The sequence below is a fragment of the Cupressus sempervirens genome, chromosome 8, assembly GCF_028749045.1.
Source record: "Cupressus sempervirens isolate cs-2001-9-10 chromosome 8, ASM2874904v1, whole genome shotgun sequence".
NCBI lineage: Eukaryota > Viridiplantae > Streptophyta > Pinopsida > Cupressales > Cupressaceae > Cupressus > Cupressus sempervirens.
Window position 1 is genome coordinate 183357508 of NC_143125.1, and position 18485 is coordinate 183375992.

The 18485-nt window shown below is 38.2% G+C and overlaps 1 protein-coding gene across 2 annotated transcripts in view; it reads left to right on the forward strand.

Moving 5' to 3' along the window:
- LOC149542161 (thioredoxin reductase NTRC-like) overlaps window positions 1-18485 on the forward strand; it is a 226065-nt gene that overhangs the window by 121054 nt on the left and 86526 nt on the right. For both annotated transcript variants that reach the window (XM_089797189.1, XM_089797190.1), the window contains 2 exons: window positions 13578-13664; window positions 13814-13918. In XM_089797189.1, the coding sequence (XP_089653315.1) occupies window positions 13578-13664; window positions 13814-13918 (192 nt within the window). The remainder of the gene's footprint in view (window positions 1-13577; window positions 13665-13813; window positions 13919-18485) is intronic.

Genomic DNA, 18485 nt, shown 5'->3' on the forward strand with positions numbered 1-18485 from the left:
ATTGAAGGGATTGATGGTAAATCCATCAACCGGTATTTTTTGTAAGTAATGTTCTAGAAATTTCTTAAAGGCAATGATTAGAGATTCTTTCGCTCTAGGTTAGAAACCCATGCAATAACTGTTGCCAAATGATGGTCGCAGTCGCAATTGGACACAAAGGAACATAGAGATGGTTCCTTGCATGTCAACTGCTAAAACGTCAACGGGTCCTTTTGGTCCATGTTGGGTTTGCTTTTTGACGTTGTTGGATCGTCTGACTTTCTTGTCACTGAGACCCATGAGTCCTACTTGATTCAGACTTCTGGGGGGTGAAAGGTTCTGGTGGTGTGGCTTACTTGGTTAGTAGTTGGCTTCAAAGCACATCTATTGTTCACCTCGACAACAATGCTAGATTTATGTGGGTCCAAGTGTGCCAGGCGGCTGTACGTCTCAGGGATATCTTCATTGTTGTATGTTACTTCTTGTCGAGATCATCTACCTATGCTATTCACAGTCGGGGGCATGGGGATCCCTTACAAACTTATTTGATAGTATTACTAGGTTCTCTGTAGTGGGGTACATTATTATGGGTAGCTTCAATGTACGGATTAGGGACATGAAGATCTCTCTCCACAACTAGGTGTCAAATTCAATGTGCACAGTTGAGTTGGATTTGGTCCCACTTCGTCTTCAAAGATCCTTCGATGATTCTTTGACCCCCCTTACGAGGTATGAGCGCAATTTGCTCTTGCTATATGAGTCCTTAGACTTGGTGGTCCTAAACAACCTTCCTTGCCTCCTCCTTGGCTCTAGTTTTTTACTTATTGGCCTCATTGTGGGGGCGTTGGCGTGGTGGATTATGCCCTTTCTACTTCTCTCTCATTCCCCCATTCCCCCATTCCCCCTGTTAGTCGCTTTACCATCACCCACCTTCACCTCACGGATCATACCCTCCTCAACCTCACCTTGTTGGACTCCCCCTCACATCCCCCTCTGCCCCCTCCCTTCCCTTGTCCCCTCCTCTCCACATCTTCCTTTTCTTCAATAGCAGAGATCAAGACCCCTTCACCATGCACCTCAAGTGACTCCTTCCCCTAGATTCTACTCCCACGCTTGAGAGCGCCTCCTTTCTTGTTCGATTGCCTCTTCGCTTCCATTTGGGAGGCGACCCTCGTCTCTCTCCCTTGCTGCACCACCCTTTGGATCCTCTTGTTTACAAGTATGCCTGCCCCATGAACCAATGGTTTGATGATGATGACAACTCCTTTCACCGCACGTTGGCACTGCTTCCACCCTTTATCCGACTTCCTATGTGTGGCTGAAGTACTCTTACCACCACTTCCTTCTTTATAAAAGTATGCTTTCATCTCACATCATAGTCGATCCCTTTGGACCACACTCCTACAATCCCCTAGGGCCTTTTGGCACACCCTTTTTATTCATAGATCCCTCATCTCCCTCACTTTAGATCACAATTTGTTGGTTTCCCACACCACCCTTCATGACATCCCTGGCCAACCCTCCATTGTTGTCACCCTTGCCCCACCCACACCCCACCCCACCGTAGCCCACCCCATTGCCACCTTTTCATCATCATCAACATTAGCGAGGTGATTATGTGCATGAAGAATAGAAGGGTTGTAGATTAGGAAGGGTTCCAGGTGGAACTCTTCAAGTACGACATCAAGGTGTTGGGCTCGTTCCTCATATGTTTGTTTAATAAAGAGGTTCGTACAGGGTTCCCTCCCTTTTGGTCACGATATACAATCTATTTGATTGATAAGGCTGGGCTAGCCTCAGATCCCAATAATTATGGGACCATCGTGGTTGGGCACACTTTCTCTAAATTGTATGCTACAATTTTGCATGCTATTATTTCTTGGGAGTTAGATCAGAGGCATATTCAGGCTCAAGGGCAAGTTGGTTGTTGTTCGAATTTATAGACCATGGACCACATCATGACCCTCATGGTGATTATCGAGGAAGTGCGTCATTGGTCCTCGAAGTTGTATTGTTTCTTTGTGGATTTTCATAAGGCATTTGGCTCTGTTCCTAAGACAACACTTTTTCATAGGCTTCACGACATTGGTATTTTAGAGAATCTCTTAACTGCTATTATGAGATTGTGAGTTGGTGTTTGGTTTGGATAGGACCCCTAGGGGATGTCAAACTTTATTTAGAGCACCATTAGGGTGAAGTAGGGTTGCATTCTATCTCCTACGTTGTTTGAACTTTAGATTGATGAGCTCGAGGTGTATCTTCAGGTGCACTTCCTCCCAAGGGATGGTTGTTCCTAAGGTCAATAGGAGGATATAAGAAGGGGTTTCCCCCCTCTTATTTCCTCATTCATTTCCACCTCCTCTTGTTTGGTTGAGCAATTTTCTTCCAAAGGGGCGAATTTCTCCTTGGCAGCGATTTTTGGATGTCTGATTTTTTCCTCTTTGGCAGCAATTTCTTCCTTGGTTGGGCAATTTCTGCCCTAAGGTGATTTTGTGAGGAGAGGATCTGATTTTTGCAAGATTGGCAGCAATTTTGGGGTCTGATTTTCCTCCTAGGGCAGCGATTTTTTCCTCCAACTATGATGATTTTGTTTGGGGGAGAGGCAAGGCGATTTGAGATCTGATTTTTGGCAAGTGTAGGCAATTTTAGACAGAGGAAATTCTGATTTGGAGCAGACTTTTCTGCCCGAGTGCAGCAATTTTCCTTCAAGTTGTGCGATTTTGGCAAGGAGGTCGAAATTTGATGAAAGGAGCAGATTTTTGGTAGCAATTCATTTGCTAGGGCATCACATTTTGGAGGAGGATTGAAATTTTTGAGATTAGATTTGAATTTAAGAGGTCCAATAGTTGGTAGAAGGCAGATTTAAGGTTAGATTCACATTCATTTTTAGAGGTGAATATTGGTTTTAAAGGCGGATTTTATTCCTTTTTCTTGCGTGGTTTGTTTCCCTTATCTTCTTCTTGCACTACTTATCCACCACTTCATCATTTCCATCGATAGGCTGAAGTTGGGAGATATAAGTGTTGATTTCATGATAGGACACTTTCAGAGGTAAAAATAAGCTAGACCACCCTAGGATTGAAGTTGGGAGATATAAGTGTAGTCCATCCTAAGGTAACGAAGGGGCAGAAATAAGTGGTAGTCCCACCCCTAGGATTGATGTTTGGAGATTGATAAGTGTAGAGATAGGATTTTGAGAGGCAGAAATAAGCTAATTCCATCGATAGAAAAAAGTTTGGAGATTGATAAGTGTAGTCCATATCATTTAGAATGAAGGGGCAGAAATAAGTGTTTAGGATAGTAGATGTTAGTGCAAGCAAGAATCTAAAGGGAACAAATACCAAAAAAGACAAGGAAGACATGATGCCTAAGACCATCTTCTTTTCGAAAGTGAGGCAAATAAGTAATACCAATATTGGCACGGTGAACATGGTATAGTTGAAGGATAGATTAAAGGAAGGACAATCCTCCATGGCGAAGAAGATCTACAAGAGTGGAATTGTATATGCAGCGGCTTTCCCTTCTACCTTGCCTTGTCCGGAATTGGTAATGGAGTTTGCATCCCAGTTGATATTGTGACCAAGTCCATCATTTTTGATGAAGGGAAGAGAGTGTTGGCTAATATCAGTGGACAAGTGGTCGAAGAAGTATTCAATATTCCCCAACATAAAGGCATGACAGTGGTAATGATGGATCAAACAATCAAGTTCTTTTGAGATAATCATGAGGCCTACTTCATTCATCTAAAGTAGAATTGGGTACAGAAGGGCAAGAAGGGAGTTACCAAGTCATCAAAGCTCACCAAGTCAGATTTCAAATCGGAATATGGCGACCTTATTTTGCTTCTCAGCCGGATCATGGGCATGGCTCAAGGTATGCAATTCGAGAATTGGATGTACTATTTTATTGATGAAATTGAAAATGAAAAGAGAACATTTGATTGGGCTAGAATTATAAGTGAAAATTTAGATTTGCAACTAAGGACAATACAAATTCAAAAGCAATTCTACATGGGATCCTATCTTTTTTATCTGATTGCGAGACTATATGGAAATCCTAGACATAAGAACTTAGGAGTGATTGGCAATGGGTCGGGGCAATGTTTGGTGCATGAGTGCTATCCACAGCTTCATTTGCACAACACTAAAGACTATAAGATGTTTTATGATGCCTTTTCCATGAAGACGGTAAGAATATTACAAGGGACACTTGCTAGGAGGCTCTCATTGGAATAGACAATGATACTTGCCCCAATGTTGTTGTCGTTGCAGCTACAAAGGAGTTAGAATGGTATAATCTAGGATGGTATAGAGGAAGACAAGGATTCGATTGTAATGGTCTTATCAAGGCATCTCACGAAAACACATTCAAACATATTCCTACTATAGAAATTTTTGGGCCAATGCACAGGATGACTTTCATGTGAGAAAGCTAGCTTCTCAAGATTGTTAGTGGGCATGATGAGCACAATTAGATGGAGAGGCCTTGATATTCCCAATCAATTGGAAGATGATGAAAATGTGCTATGAGAAGATTATGATACAGTGGATGGAACAAAGTTGGGTCCAGTGGATTGGGATGATCATCAGGATCCTTCCTTAGAGGCAGTTATAAGGATAGTTGATCTACACACTGAGTCATGGTACAATGAGAAGTTAAGGCAATTGCAAAGTCGGAAGATATGCCTTATGAGAGGATGAAAGCGGAGGAAGAAGGTCCAATGGAATCAGTCGGACAAAAAGGTGGGGGCAATAGCGAGCAACAAAGAGCAGTTAAGATCAAGAAGAGAAATTTAGAGGTTGAGAAAAGTAAAGAACATCAGGAGCCTCCAGCAAAGAGACAGAATGCAACACCGTTAAGGGAGAGCATAATTGAGGATAGGAGCCAAGAGGTTAATACAAGTGGATGAAGGGTCTTAGTAGAGGTGAGCTTTGATTCATAATCAAGTGGTTACAGTGATAGTACCGAATACTCTCCTCTCTCGGAGAATCAACATGGAGATGATATGATAGTCACTAGTGAAGAAGAGGATAGGCCAATTGATATTGATGACGTAAGCCAGGTGCCTGAGGCCATTGGTGATGCTTTGCTAGTTGAACCGAATCTAGATTTGGGGAGATGCACTGCACCGCTATGGTTAAGGCAAATGCTTATGCCAAGAGGCGAGGTGGTGATTACCCGAACAATTGAAGATATTCAAGGGTTAGTGGAAAAGGAAGAGCGCGAGAAACAGGGACAAATTGCAAAAATGGTGGCAAATGTAATCAGGAGCGATGATGAGGGTCACCGTAAAGTTCAAATTGCTATACCAAAGGTTAGCAAGGCAGTGGATGAGATTGTAGCCTAGGAGTATGAGATAGTAGAGCATAACTTGGGAAGAATCACGAATGACATGGAAGGTGAAGAGATCTAGGAAGGCATGGTTTCAATTAGAGAAAAGTTTGAGGAAGGAAAACGAGAGGATTGTAAAGTTGGAGGCCGAAAACAAGTATTGGAGAGAGTGCCAGCCTATCCAACAGTTGCATCAAGCAGCCCTTCCGCAAGACAACAGAAGCAACATAGAAGAGATATTGGCTCAGCTACACGAAATCAAAGATTGGATCAATGATATAATTCAAGATGGACGAAATTTCTTGCCTTTATCTTGACATTCAGGTCATTGGTGGCTATTAGAGACAAATTTAGAACATTTGAAGGGGAGTGGAAGGATTTCCTTCCAGTCAAGGACTTAGCCCTTCCCAGGCTATGGGCATGCATTGGGCTATTGGGGAGATATGTGGAGAGAACCAAGTTGGTTGATGAAGGGGGAATGAGTACGGTGGAGTCTTGGTATGTTGCCTTGACCATCAGATTGAGGATACTTGAAGAGATACATAATGAGATTGCACAACATAGCCTAGGCGTTGACACCTCCATTTCAACAATGTTGGGTGATGTTGGGCTTGCACTTGATTTTGAAGATATCAGAGAGGAGAACGTCAATGAGACAGAGTTTGGATCGAGATTCGATGAGTTGGGGAAGGTTGCCATCAAGAAGAAGCATTTGGGCACCCTTGTCTCCCTCATTGCCTTTATTGGATATTCGAAAGAATATGAGAAAGATCATGAGAAGACACTGCAAGCAGCGAGCAACATGATGAATTCAATTGAGCTCAAGATGAAGCACACACCTTGCCCTCCCATGAAGGAAGTCAACGACAGGCTAGCCAAGTTCATTTCCTTGGCTAAGAAGATGAAAGAAAAGGGTAGAATTATATTAGAGGATCATTTATGTAAGCCCAAGTGACAAATTCTCCTTTCTTCTTGGGTAGGATAGGTGTTTGAGTCTGATTGGCTACCATTTTGGTGCCTTCTCATTGGTTGCCACTTTTCCTTATTTTTCATTGGTACATTGATGAGGTGGCATCTTCTCATTGGTTGATGGGGTGGCAACCCTAATTAGGGTTTCTGGGATTTGATCTGGATCGTTGATTTTGCCTCTTAATTTCTGCCATTGGTTGTAATTTTGGCCCCTATATAAGGCCATTTGCTCTCATTTGTAAAGGGTTGAAAAAAATTGATGCTTAAGATAATACCAAAATTGCTTCTCTTATCATTGTTGTGACTTGCATGGTGATTAAGAACACTTGGTGTTATTGCATGGTTTCTACTTCCAATAGTTAAAGTTAAAATTCCATTGAAGTTGTTAAAGTAGATTTTATTTCAAGAAAGTTGTTAAGCAAGAGTAAGAATAGATGGATAGTTGTATGCTGATATTAGTTGATGTTTGATAGGGATCCATAAACTAGGCCACTAGCATCCTAGCGGCTTGTTAGGAAGCCTTGCGTGGTAATCTAGACCCTTTTCCCTCGAATCATTGCATCTGTGGAGGTAGAGCCGCTGGTAAGCTTTCATCAAATTTGATCCCCGTCCATTTGCTAATCTTTCCATCCAAAGTAGAAGTAAAGTAGTAAGTAGTTGGAGTTCATTCAAGAAGAAAGTTAGAAAATTAGAATGTTATTGGTGAACATACCCCCATTCATCGCCATCAACATTATTTGGCGCTAATATACATTGCAAAGCTAGATTTCATCGTCATCACAACAAAAGTTCGACATCCTTGAAAGAACAATGTAAGCCTGCCGACGTGATTAACCAACAAATCATATTAATATAACTGAGTTAGTATCCATAAATGTAAGGAACCTTGGAGTTTTTCTCATGTTCTTCATGAGTATTTACTTTTGAAGAGAGGGTTGAGTGTTTGGTATTCTATATCAAGTATTCAATTGCGATATGTTATGTAGTGGTACAAAATTTACATCAACACATCCCACATGGAAGGCTAGTTCCAGGTAGGTTTACCAGACTATGGATCACATTTTGACTCTTTGTGGCATCATTAAAGAGGTGCGTCATCGCTCCTCAAAGTTGTACTATTTCTTTGTGGACTTTTGGAAAGCTTTTGACTCTGTTCCTAGAATGATCCTCGTTTAGAGACTTCAGGGCATTGGTATTTCCGATAACCTTCTTGTGGCTATCATGAGGCTCTACAAGATGGTTTGGGCCATCTCAAAACCCCTTTTAGTTTTTTACATTTTCAAGAGCACTATTGGGGTTAAATAGGGCTGCCCCATGTCGTCTATCATCTTTGGGATGTACATTGCTAAGCTTGAGGGGTATCTTCAGGATCACACTCTTCTTGGGGATGGATGCCTTCTTTACTAGGTTATGATCTCTATTATGCTCTTCGTGGATGATGTCATTCTTTTAGCCCCCTCCTCTGAGGGTTTACAATGGAATTGGGACAGTCTTCCTTCTTTTTGTGAGTTATGATACTTGGCTGTTAATCTGGGGAAGACTAAGGTTTCAATGCTCTTGGGACTTATCACTTTCATTTCTTCTTCAGAGGTTTGGAAGTTGAGATATCGTCTTTTTACACATATCTTGGTGTTGAAGTTTTTTGGGCCCCTTTTTAATGTGAGACATGTCCTTTAGCCTCTGATCAACAAAGGGGTATGGTTCATTGTTTCTCCTAGTGTGATAATGCTTCCGACATCATTTTAGGACAGTTTATCTAAGTTGACACTCATGGATACACTCATTAGGCTTACTGTTCTCTATGGTACAATTATGTGGGGTCCATCTTTACTAGATTCTGATTGCACCTCTCTTGAGATTGTTTTGAAATAGGACTAGCACCTATTATTTCCCCATAGATCAAATGCACTTTCCTAAAATATAAATGGTCTCTCAATCATCACCCAACTTGCCATGAATAGAAGGTGCATAAAACTAAGCCCAAACAAAGTTCAATCTGAGTCAAACAAAGACCAAATTGAACCATACTGAATTGTGAAGAGGACAAGACCCTCCTGTAGCCAAGCCTCTTCGTCAGAAGACCCTCTATCCACGATAATTAGCCTATGAGGATTACAATAGCAGGCTAATCCCTCAAACTCTTATGCTAGCAAAAAATGGGGACATTATAGTCCACCCTTCCTAAGATTGCTTGTCCCCAAGCAATCTCAGAAACAAATTACACATTAGTCCTCTTGGGTCCTAAGGGTAGAATCCTGTACTGTCCTTGTGATCACCAACTAACTTTTGTAGCATCATAACCAATGTAATTGACAAAACCTGCCAAACTGAATTGAATTTGACTACAGATGTCACAAGTGTGTATATCTCATAGAGAAGCAAGTAAAAAAGATGACAAAGTTTGCTTCCTTGAACTACGCCAAGTGAGCTGCCATATACACTATTTGACACGTGCAACTGAAGTGTGCACTTGAAAAAGGATCATGCACATGAGAGTCAAAAGTAAAACCATATGTACTTGACACCATGTACACATCCCAAAACTCCTTTGTGATCCCTGTCTAAAATTCTGATACACTAGAAGGATCCCAAACACTGAACAAAATCCTACCTAGAAAGACATCGTCCAACATCTTTTGCTCGACAAATGCACTCATCTCAATCTTATCAACATTACATGTAACTACAATGGATGTAGCCACATCCTTATGATAATTTGCAGGTACAAGAACATCACCAGCTGCTGCTATAGAAAACTGAATTTTGTCTGCAGATGGTATGAACTGTGTGCAACCCCACTTGGGTGAGTGATCAACATCGACCTCAAAAAGCCGATTGTCATAAGACAATGTTGCATCCATCTCAGACATAGAATTGTCCACAAAGTGAACCTCAACATTAACATGTGGTAACTCCAAAAGAATGTCCCGCACATCTGTAGCTACTACAGTATCATCATGATGCCAAAAATCCTCATTTCTGTAATGCAAATCAGAACTAATATGACTAACAATATCCATATTATCTTCCTCAATATCATTAATAACATCCAAACTGTCATCCATTACTCTATCCACAACATTTTCAGACTTTGCTATGACACCAGGTGTAACTGTAATCTCATGTGGGTTAGTGGTGATATAAAAATTAGACTTAGAGTTCTGACTAAAAATATTTTCTCCTCCCTAATAGTGTCCATTGTACCATCAGGTTTCTTCCTTTGAAAAAACAATATCATGTCCTACTCAAATTCTGGATTTGAAATCAGTTTCCTCATTCATTTGTGGGTTTGGTTCAACTCATTCACTAACACATTCTACTGTTTCACAATATTATCTCGTTGTTTCTAATTAGTGGCCATAATTCTGACATGTGCACAATAAATTTTATTTTCGTACCGCATAAGATGGCAGGAAACCGCTTTGATACCCACTTTAAGAACCCTGACTTGTTATAGCTTTAACAAACACCTATTTCCTTTACTTTTCAGCTGTTTGACATTTTGTCAAACACTTTGCAAGCAAGTGCTGGATATATATATATAAAATCGAAAAGCAATGCTAGGAAAGTAACTCACAGATTTATAACAACCTTTTGCTAATACAATTTAGTTTGTTTACACAACTAATGACAAATTGAATCAAAATTGCGTAAAGTCCATTCATATACAAATGGAACCTGATTGATATGTAGACCAAATGATGAAATAATCTTCCCAATTGCTCCTCCTAGATCCAAGGTGACTCACAACAGTCACCATATATCACCTTTAGACATCCACATTAGGCAGATTGCAAATATCTGCTGCATCAAAGCTGAACGCAGCTTCCCAATCTCTCAAGGCTGGCCCATTGTAGGCAAACAAACACCTACAACTATACTGATAACAGTGGAATTTCCCAGAATTTAAATCACCAATCTGCAGGTAAAGTAACGCTCAAGAGCAGAGAGGGAAAACATTCCAAATGGTAGCATTCAATGCCACACAGTATAGGGAAACAAGTAGTTTCAACACCAATTACAAATCATGATCAACGTTCAGACCTGGAGATGATCATGCAGCCCGAACTGTAGCAAAATGGCAGTAGTTAGGAAGATAGCAATCGAAATTGCATAAATTCAATTCATACACAAATGGAACCATATTGATATGTAGCCCAAATGATGCAATAATCTTCCCAGTGGCTCCTCCTAGATCCAAGGTGACTCACAACAGTAACTGTAAATCACTTTTAGACATCCACATGAGGCAGATTGCAAATATCTGTTGCCTCAAAGCTGAGCACAACTTCCCAATCTCTCAACTCTGGCCTATTGTAGGCAAACCCACACCTACAACTATATTGATAACAATGGAATTTCCCAGAATTTGAATCACCCATGTGCAGGTGAAGTAACGCCCAAGAGCAGAGATGGGTGACATCCCAAATAGGAGCATTCAATGCCACACAGTATAGGGAAAACAAGTAAAATGTCAATCAACATTTAGGCCTGGAGATGATCATGCAGCCCGAACAGTAGTAAAATGGCAGCAGTGTAAATGCCAAATTGGACAGGAATAATGGTGCTTGTTGCTAAGAATAATAACACCTAAGGTGGAGATTAGGGACATCCAGATATACCATAATAATACACGCCAAAATGTAGTGTCAAGATCACTCAATGACAATGAATATAGGCTGCAGATCTCAACGCAAAATTGCCCTTTAGAAACAATTGATACAGTAACGAAGGTACCTGAATTTAGATTCAATGCACTATAAAATCTCAACACCAGTGATTTCTTCCAAAGCAACAGAGATATAGAAATGGAAGAACTCAACAATTCAACTGGAACAAATTCTCAAAAGTAATTTACAATACCTCAGCTGTGAATTACAATGCACTTCTCAGTTTCAAACCCTTATACCTCAGCAAGGGAATAAAATCAGAAAACTCATAAAGTCTCACACCAACCAACAAAAGTGAATTAGACAATTGGAATGATTCATTTACTTCATGAAGCCACCTTTTATTATCCACTTGGTTTAACCAACACACCATTAATTAGAAGCTTCCATTAGATTCTTTTAATAAATAACTTCTCTAGCACATGGCTTCATTAAGACGCTTTTCACTTAAGAGGCTTCAATTGTTAAATATAACAACTACTTGCACATTTATATTTAATCCTTGACTTAGGCTTTTAACTAGATGACCCCTTCCAATAATGACTCAATGCTCAACTTAAGTGAAATGATAACTTTATAATAAGCCGTTTATTGAATTAATAATAATTTGGCCACTAAAATAATAATATCTCCCAAAATACTTAATACTTTAAGTACACTGTCTAAAACAAGAGTCACACCTATTATTTCCCCATGTGATCAAATACACTTTCCTAAAACAGAAAGGGTCCCTTTCATTCATCACCCCAACTTGCCATGAATAGTAGGTGCATGAAACTAAGCCCAAACGATGTCCAATCCGAGTCAAATGAAGACCAAACTGGAACATACTGAATTGTAAAGAAGACAAGACCCTCCCTTAGCTAAAGCCTCTTCCTCATAAGACCCTCGACCCAGAATAATTAGCCTACGAGGATCACAATAATAGGCTAACCCCTCAAACTCTGATGCTAGCCAAAAATGGGGACATTACATCAAAACATATTAAAAAACTCTTAAAACCTAAGAGAAAAAGTACACTCATTCTCAAGCAAATGAATGTATCATCCACTCTTTCAGTTCTTTCCAGAAGGCTCCTAAAATTATGTTTCTTGGCTGCTACGGAAATCATTTTTTGGTGACAATTTGGCTTTATAAATTTGTAAAATTTTCTACTTTGTGACTGCTCTCTTAAATAAACATATCTGGACAGATTCAATGACTCAATGGGAATAGAAACGGGGGTCTGCAGTGGCTAAATACAATTATATATGGTAGATAGTATCCTCCTTTAGTAGTTACAAAGGTACTTTTTTGTTTTGTTACCTTGTCTTCCTTAGGATAGGCTGTTGGTAGGATTTCTGTGACTGAGGATGAGCCTTGGGCTGTCTCCAGCATCTTGGCAATACTTTGTGTGTACCCATCTACTAAACGCCACAGTTGCAGGGAACCTGTACCTCACTCCTGGGGACATTTACCTGAGGTTGGTTTGTTTGTTTCTATATACTGGAACTATTGAGCTCAAAATGAGTGGTGGGAGGCATAGGTTTTATCTCAGGGATGTGCTGATGATTCTTAAAAAATGAGTGCTCTTAAGGGAAATAATGTAGGCATGTTTAACAAATCTATGGCTTGGAATGCAAGGATGGACAGAAAATGTGAGTTGAAAAGGTCTCTACGTGGAGATGTTGATACTGGGGATGATGTGAATGACATTAGCAGAAATATTTAGATACTTCTGATATCCATTAACCAGAAAATGTATGAATCTTTGCTTTTAGAAGAATTGTGTCATAGATATCATGTTGAGTTTGGTATTTCTACATTAAAAATTGTGGTGTATACATCTGCTTCTGGTCTAAGTAAAATGCTTGAGTTATTTAATAAGATACTAGCTTTTTTTATAAAGCATATGTGTATAATCTCATTCTTGATCTGCTAATTGCCAATTGTTTCTTATTTAAAGGCACATTTCTCTGTGATCTTTTGCAATGTAATAGGGTGACTAGTTTAAATATTAGAAGTAAACACACTCTACTGAATATTATTAGTGGTATTCAATAAGTAAATATTGAATACCTAACATTTAAGTAGTCAAAATACTGTATTGAATATTTCTAATGGCTTCCACTAAAAACTGTGTTTCCTAATATTCCTGCTAAAATATTGTTAATTGCTGGAAGGATATGTAAAATATAAAGTCTAATTTTGAATATTTACTATCTATTTGGTACTTAGTTTAAAACTCGGAGTATTGGAATGCTTACTATAAACTCTAGTATCGAGTAGAATATTTAACAGTCCAACATTCAATATTTGTAAATCAAGATTCAGATAGAAAAATTCTACATATAAATACAACACTACTTTAAATAATTGAAAATGTCATTTTAATTGTTAACTTATGTTATTCCTTTAATGAGTTGCACACACTACCAGTTTCTTTCCCTCATCATGTTTTCTGGTTGAACTTTGTTGAATTACAAATATTTTTTAGCTGAGTGTATGATTGTTAATTAATGTGCATTGTTTTATGGTGAAACATTTTAATTTTATATCAAAAACATAATCTCTAACTAATATTTTCTATTCCTGCTTTAGAAAGAATACTTTACAAAGATGCTTTCTGTTTTGTGTTTATATTTGTAGCCTAAGACTGAAGAGCCGAAGAAAGATATCACAGAAAGGGATGTACAAATGGGTTTTGATATCACATTAACCAAACACAAGGGGCAGGTATTGGAGTTAGCCTTGTTTATGCATTGCAATTGATGTCTTTGTTAAGTAGACTATAAATTGTTTTATCCTTGGGTTTCTCTATGTACCGTAATAAATAAATAATGTTAGTTTGGTTATATTCTAACTATGTTCTTTCTTTTCTGTAGTATGCTCTCCGCAAACTATATCATGAAAGCCCACGCTTGATATGTGTGCTTTACACTTCTCCAACATGTGGGCCTTGTCGAAGTCTCAAGCCCATTATCAACAAGGCAAGAAAATTAATCTTCTCCTGGTTTATTATGAATATTTGGCTACTATTTTACTTGCATTTTGAGGAAATTTTGTTGTCATAACACATCACATTTAACCCTTTATAGTTTGATCACCATTTTATATCACCATAGTTATACTGCCCTGGGAGATGGGGGGACGGCAGAATGGGGGGACAAGTTTCTAGGATGGGGGGCAGAGGAGTCTTAATTTGGGGACGTTGGGGGATGGCAGGGGGTTGGCGGCAGGGGACAAAAGGAGTTGTATATACTATACATATACTTAAAATTTTAATTATGAAAGGATGTATTGCAATATAAGATATAAAGTTGTAAAAGAGCAAATACTTGAACATTGCATTGAATTGGAACATCGAGCATTAAACATAAATAGTTGAATTGGCAAATAGTCAACATTGGGATGTCCCCCTATCCTCAGCGGTGGTGGTGGAATTTGGTGGTGCTTCTGGAGACGAGGGAACGGAGTCCCCAAGTTACTATGTATATCACAAATGCATATAAGTATGTACTTATATAAGCAAAAGTATACAGTTTATCGTTCTTCCATATAGGTTTTTTGTTAACACCACTTTTAAAATTCATGCCTTATTTGCTGTTCTTTCTTCCTCTTAAAGTCTTTCTTGTTTTCCAATTTCATCATCAGTATTTGGCTTGCTCTTCCCATGCCCTAAACATTCTTGTTCCTCTTGAAGCAATAATCTAGAGTCTAGATAGATTTCCTAGCAACTTCTTGGATAAATATCTGTAGTTATGGATGTTGGAAAGCCATGGAATTTCAATTGGATATGATATGGAAAAATATGTAATATTTGGATATGATGTCCACAATTACCAACTTGTTTTTAATTAATGCATCTTTGAAAGTACATGAAATGTTGTTCATGAGAAAATTCTACATTTCTGCAATATTGTTTTTGGATTCGATTGTGTGACTATTTTTACACCAACGTTTAGGATCACTCTTTGATCCATCATCAGGATGAGCATAAGGAATCAATAGTTAATAGTATGCATAAGTAATGCAAGATTTTTTGGGCAGATTTGATACTTTTGGCTTCAAAACTTAAATGGATACTAACATTATGATGAGAGAGTCAAGGCATGCCAACTGATCCAACTTTCTTTGATAATATGCTTTGACTTCCTAAGAGTCATCACCACTTTCATTTCCCAATACTAATACTAATAATCAAAAGGACCAGCCAACATTTCATTACTTGGCGAGAAGCAGCCATAGTGATGAAACATCCTGTTGGTATTTTAAAGTGCGCCTTATGGTACAACATAATATTTGGCGAGAAGCAGCCACAGTAATGAAACATCCTGTTGGTATTTTAAAGTGCGCCTTATGGTACAACATAATATTTGGCGAGAAGCAGCCACAGTAATGAAACATCCTGTTGTTATTTTAAAATGCGCCTTATGGTGCAGCATAATATGGGGGAATTTGTGAGGGGAACTTTTCTTTTACAGAGTGTCAAAATAAATGATCTTTCATGAGTGAAAAATTGAAAAAGAAGACCCAGAAGTAGCAGAAATTTTGTTGGGTGTATGGCAGTCTAAACTAAAAATAGACCTAACTTATGTTCTTAAGTTTCACACAAGGCAGTTTGGCATATCTGCACAAGAGAAGTATTTTGAATTTACCTAATGTGAAAAGCTTTAATAACAGGGAACTCTCACAATTTTCAACTAATTATATAAACTAAAAAATGTAAGTTTAAGACAAGTATTAAAATTATCTCAAGGAAAGCCACAATTCAGTAAAAGGAATCAAGGAATTGCATACAAAAACATGAACCACAATAGCTTTTTAAAGAAACTTACCATACAAAAGGCTTCAAATTCACGAAAGCAATTATATCTACTAGGAATCAGTGTTCAATGGTTTATGAATATGAACTTATCAGATTTGTTTTTAAAATAATGTGTTGGCTACATTTGTTTGTTGTATTGAGTTGTTTATTCATGTAAGAACTCAATAAAATTAGGCAAGTTATTGAGAGTTGTTTACTATAAAATAGGATATTAAAATCCTATAAATATATAATGTCTGATTGAATAGATATTCAGCAAATATTGAAATGTATTACTTTGTAGCCTTTCCTCCAATCTCTACCCAAATTCTAATGTGGTATCAAAGTAGTTAACTTATTCTTATTCTTGAAGTAACTGTAATTTTAGCCTTTCATGTTGTGGTGCTTGGCTTTGTAGAAGAGGTCATTTTATTTACTGTTGTTGGATATCAATCAATGAAATCCATTAAGAGAGTTCTACTCATGGCGACAATCCTCCAAGCATTGATCTAATCAAAGGTATTGAGCTTGCTCAATTGGCAGTAAAGAAGAAAGGTGACACCATTTTTTTAATGTCCCCATTTTTGCTAGCATCAGAGTTTGAGAGATCAGCCTATTATTGTGATCCTCGCAGGCTAATTGTTGTGGATAGAGGGTCTTTTGAGGCAGTGGCTTGACTTGGGAGGATCTTATCTTCTCCACAATTCAGTAAAAGTTACGAGTTGGTATTCATTTGACTTAGATTGGACTTCGGTTGGGCTTAGTTTTGTGTACTTACTATTTGTGGTAAGTCGGGTGTTGATTGAGATGGATCCCTTCTATTTTTGAATAGCGCATTTGGTCACATGGAGAAATAATAGGTGACTCCTATTTCAGAAGACATATTTAAATGATGAGTATTTTGGGAGTTATTATTTTTTAGTGGGCAAATTATTATTAAATTATTAAATGGCTTATTATATAATTATAATTTAACTTTATAATATCACTTGAGTTGAGGGTTGAATCATCACTGAAAGGGGCCATTTATTAATTAATTACAAGCCTAAGTCAAGTATTAAATATAAAAGTGCAAGGAGTTGTTACATCTAAAAGTTGAAGCCTCTGAAGTGAAAAGTGCCTTCATGAAGCCATGTGCTAGAAAAGATTATTTATTAAAAGAATTTAATGGAAGCTTCTAATTAATGGTGTGTTGGTGAAGCCAAGTACATTATAAAAGGTGGCTTTATGAAGCAAATAGATCATCCAATTGTCCATATTATATTATTTGTCTTTGAAGGGATTTCTGAATTTACAAAATATCAATTCATTGCTGAAGTATAATGGTTTTGATTTGAGGTTGTGACTTCTCTTACTGTGATTTCTGTGGCTGAGAAGTGAAATTATTTGTGTTATCCACTGCTGAGGTATAATGGATTAAAATATTTCGATTTTGGCTGAAGAATTATGTCTGACTTCTGGGTTGATTAATTGGTGCTGAAGTATACTGATTTGGTGTTTAATTGCTGCAATTACTATCAAAGGGTTTGCTGATTAGAATGTCTCACATTCAGCCTTCATTACTTTTGCTATTGTGGCTTGAAGGTGAATTGAAGATTGTTGCAAATTGACGTATATTATCTGCACAACATCATACTTGTTGGGCAGCATTGATGGTTGGTATTTGGGACTATTTAAATTCAGCCTGTGATCTCTTATAGACTGATCTGTATTCCTACCTTGGCCTGCATTTTATGGTTCTTACTCTTGGTGCGGAGTTTTCCTTATCTCAGCTACAACAAATCCAATGCCAAGGACAATCCAGGTCCTCTATTTAATAAGTCAGATTGCATGCCAACTGTTTGTAAAAATGTCCATTGGATGTAGATGCACATTTAGCATGTAAAAATCGTATTTATGCATTCAAATGGTTAAAAAGGATTGCATTTCTGTTCCAATTCCTTACCTAGATTTCTTAGTAATCATATGCAAGCATTTAAACTTAATTTAAAATCATTTCAAGCTAGCAAATACAATCTGAAAATAAAAGACAGTGAGATAGAGGGTTCATGCGAAGTGTTTGACAAAATGTCAAACATCTATAAAGTGAGGAGAATTCAGTGTTTGTGGAGTTAGAACCGATTGGGGTTCTTACAATTTTGATTGTAGATCACTGTACATCTTATAGTGTTGGATACAATTGTTAATTGTGTATTGTCTTTGATGTTACACAAATGTCATATCAGTCATCAGATAGAGTCTACCAAGCTCAGATGATCAACAAACCAATTTACAGTGTTAACCAAGCTCGCATGATTAACAAAGAAAAGTTAATGTTTACCGAGCTCACTCGGGCATCAAAGGATCTTGTAGCAAAAAGTTAATGTTTACCGAGCTCACTCGGGCATCAAAGGATCTTGTAGCAAAAAGTTAATGTTTACCGAGCTCACTCGGGCATCAAAGGATCTTGTAGCAAAAAGTTAGTGTTAACCGAGCTCCCAAGGTTAACAAAGAAAAGTTAATGTCTACCGAGCTCACTCAGTTATCAAAGGAAATGTGGCAGAGAGTTAGCTTCTACCGAGCTCACAAGGTCAGCAAAGGAAGGTCAGTGCTAACCGAGTTCACTCGGTCTCCAAAGGATTTTTGTAGGGTTTGCAGTGTTTACCTAGCCTCACTTGGTTAACACTAGAAAACCATTCTGGAGTAGTGGTCACCGAGTTGGGTCGGCCAGCGAAGGATTTTATTGTTTTGATATTAAGTTCAATTGTTTC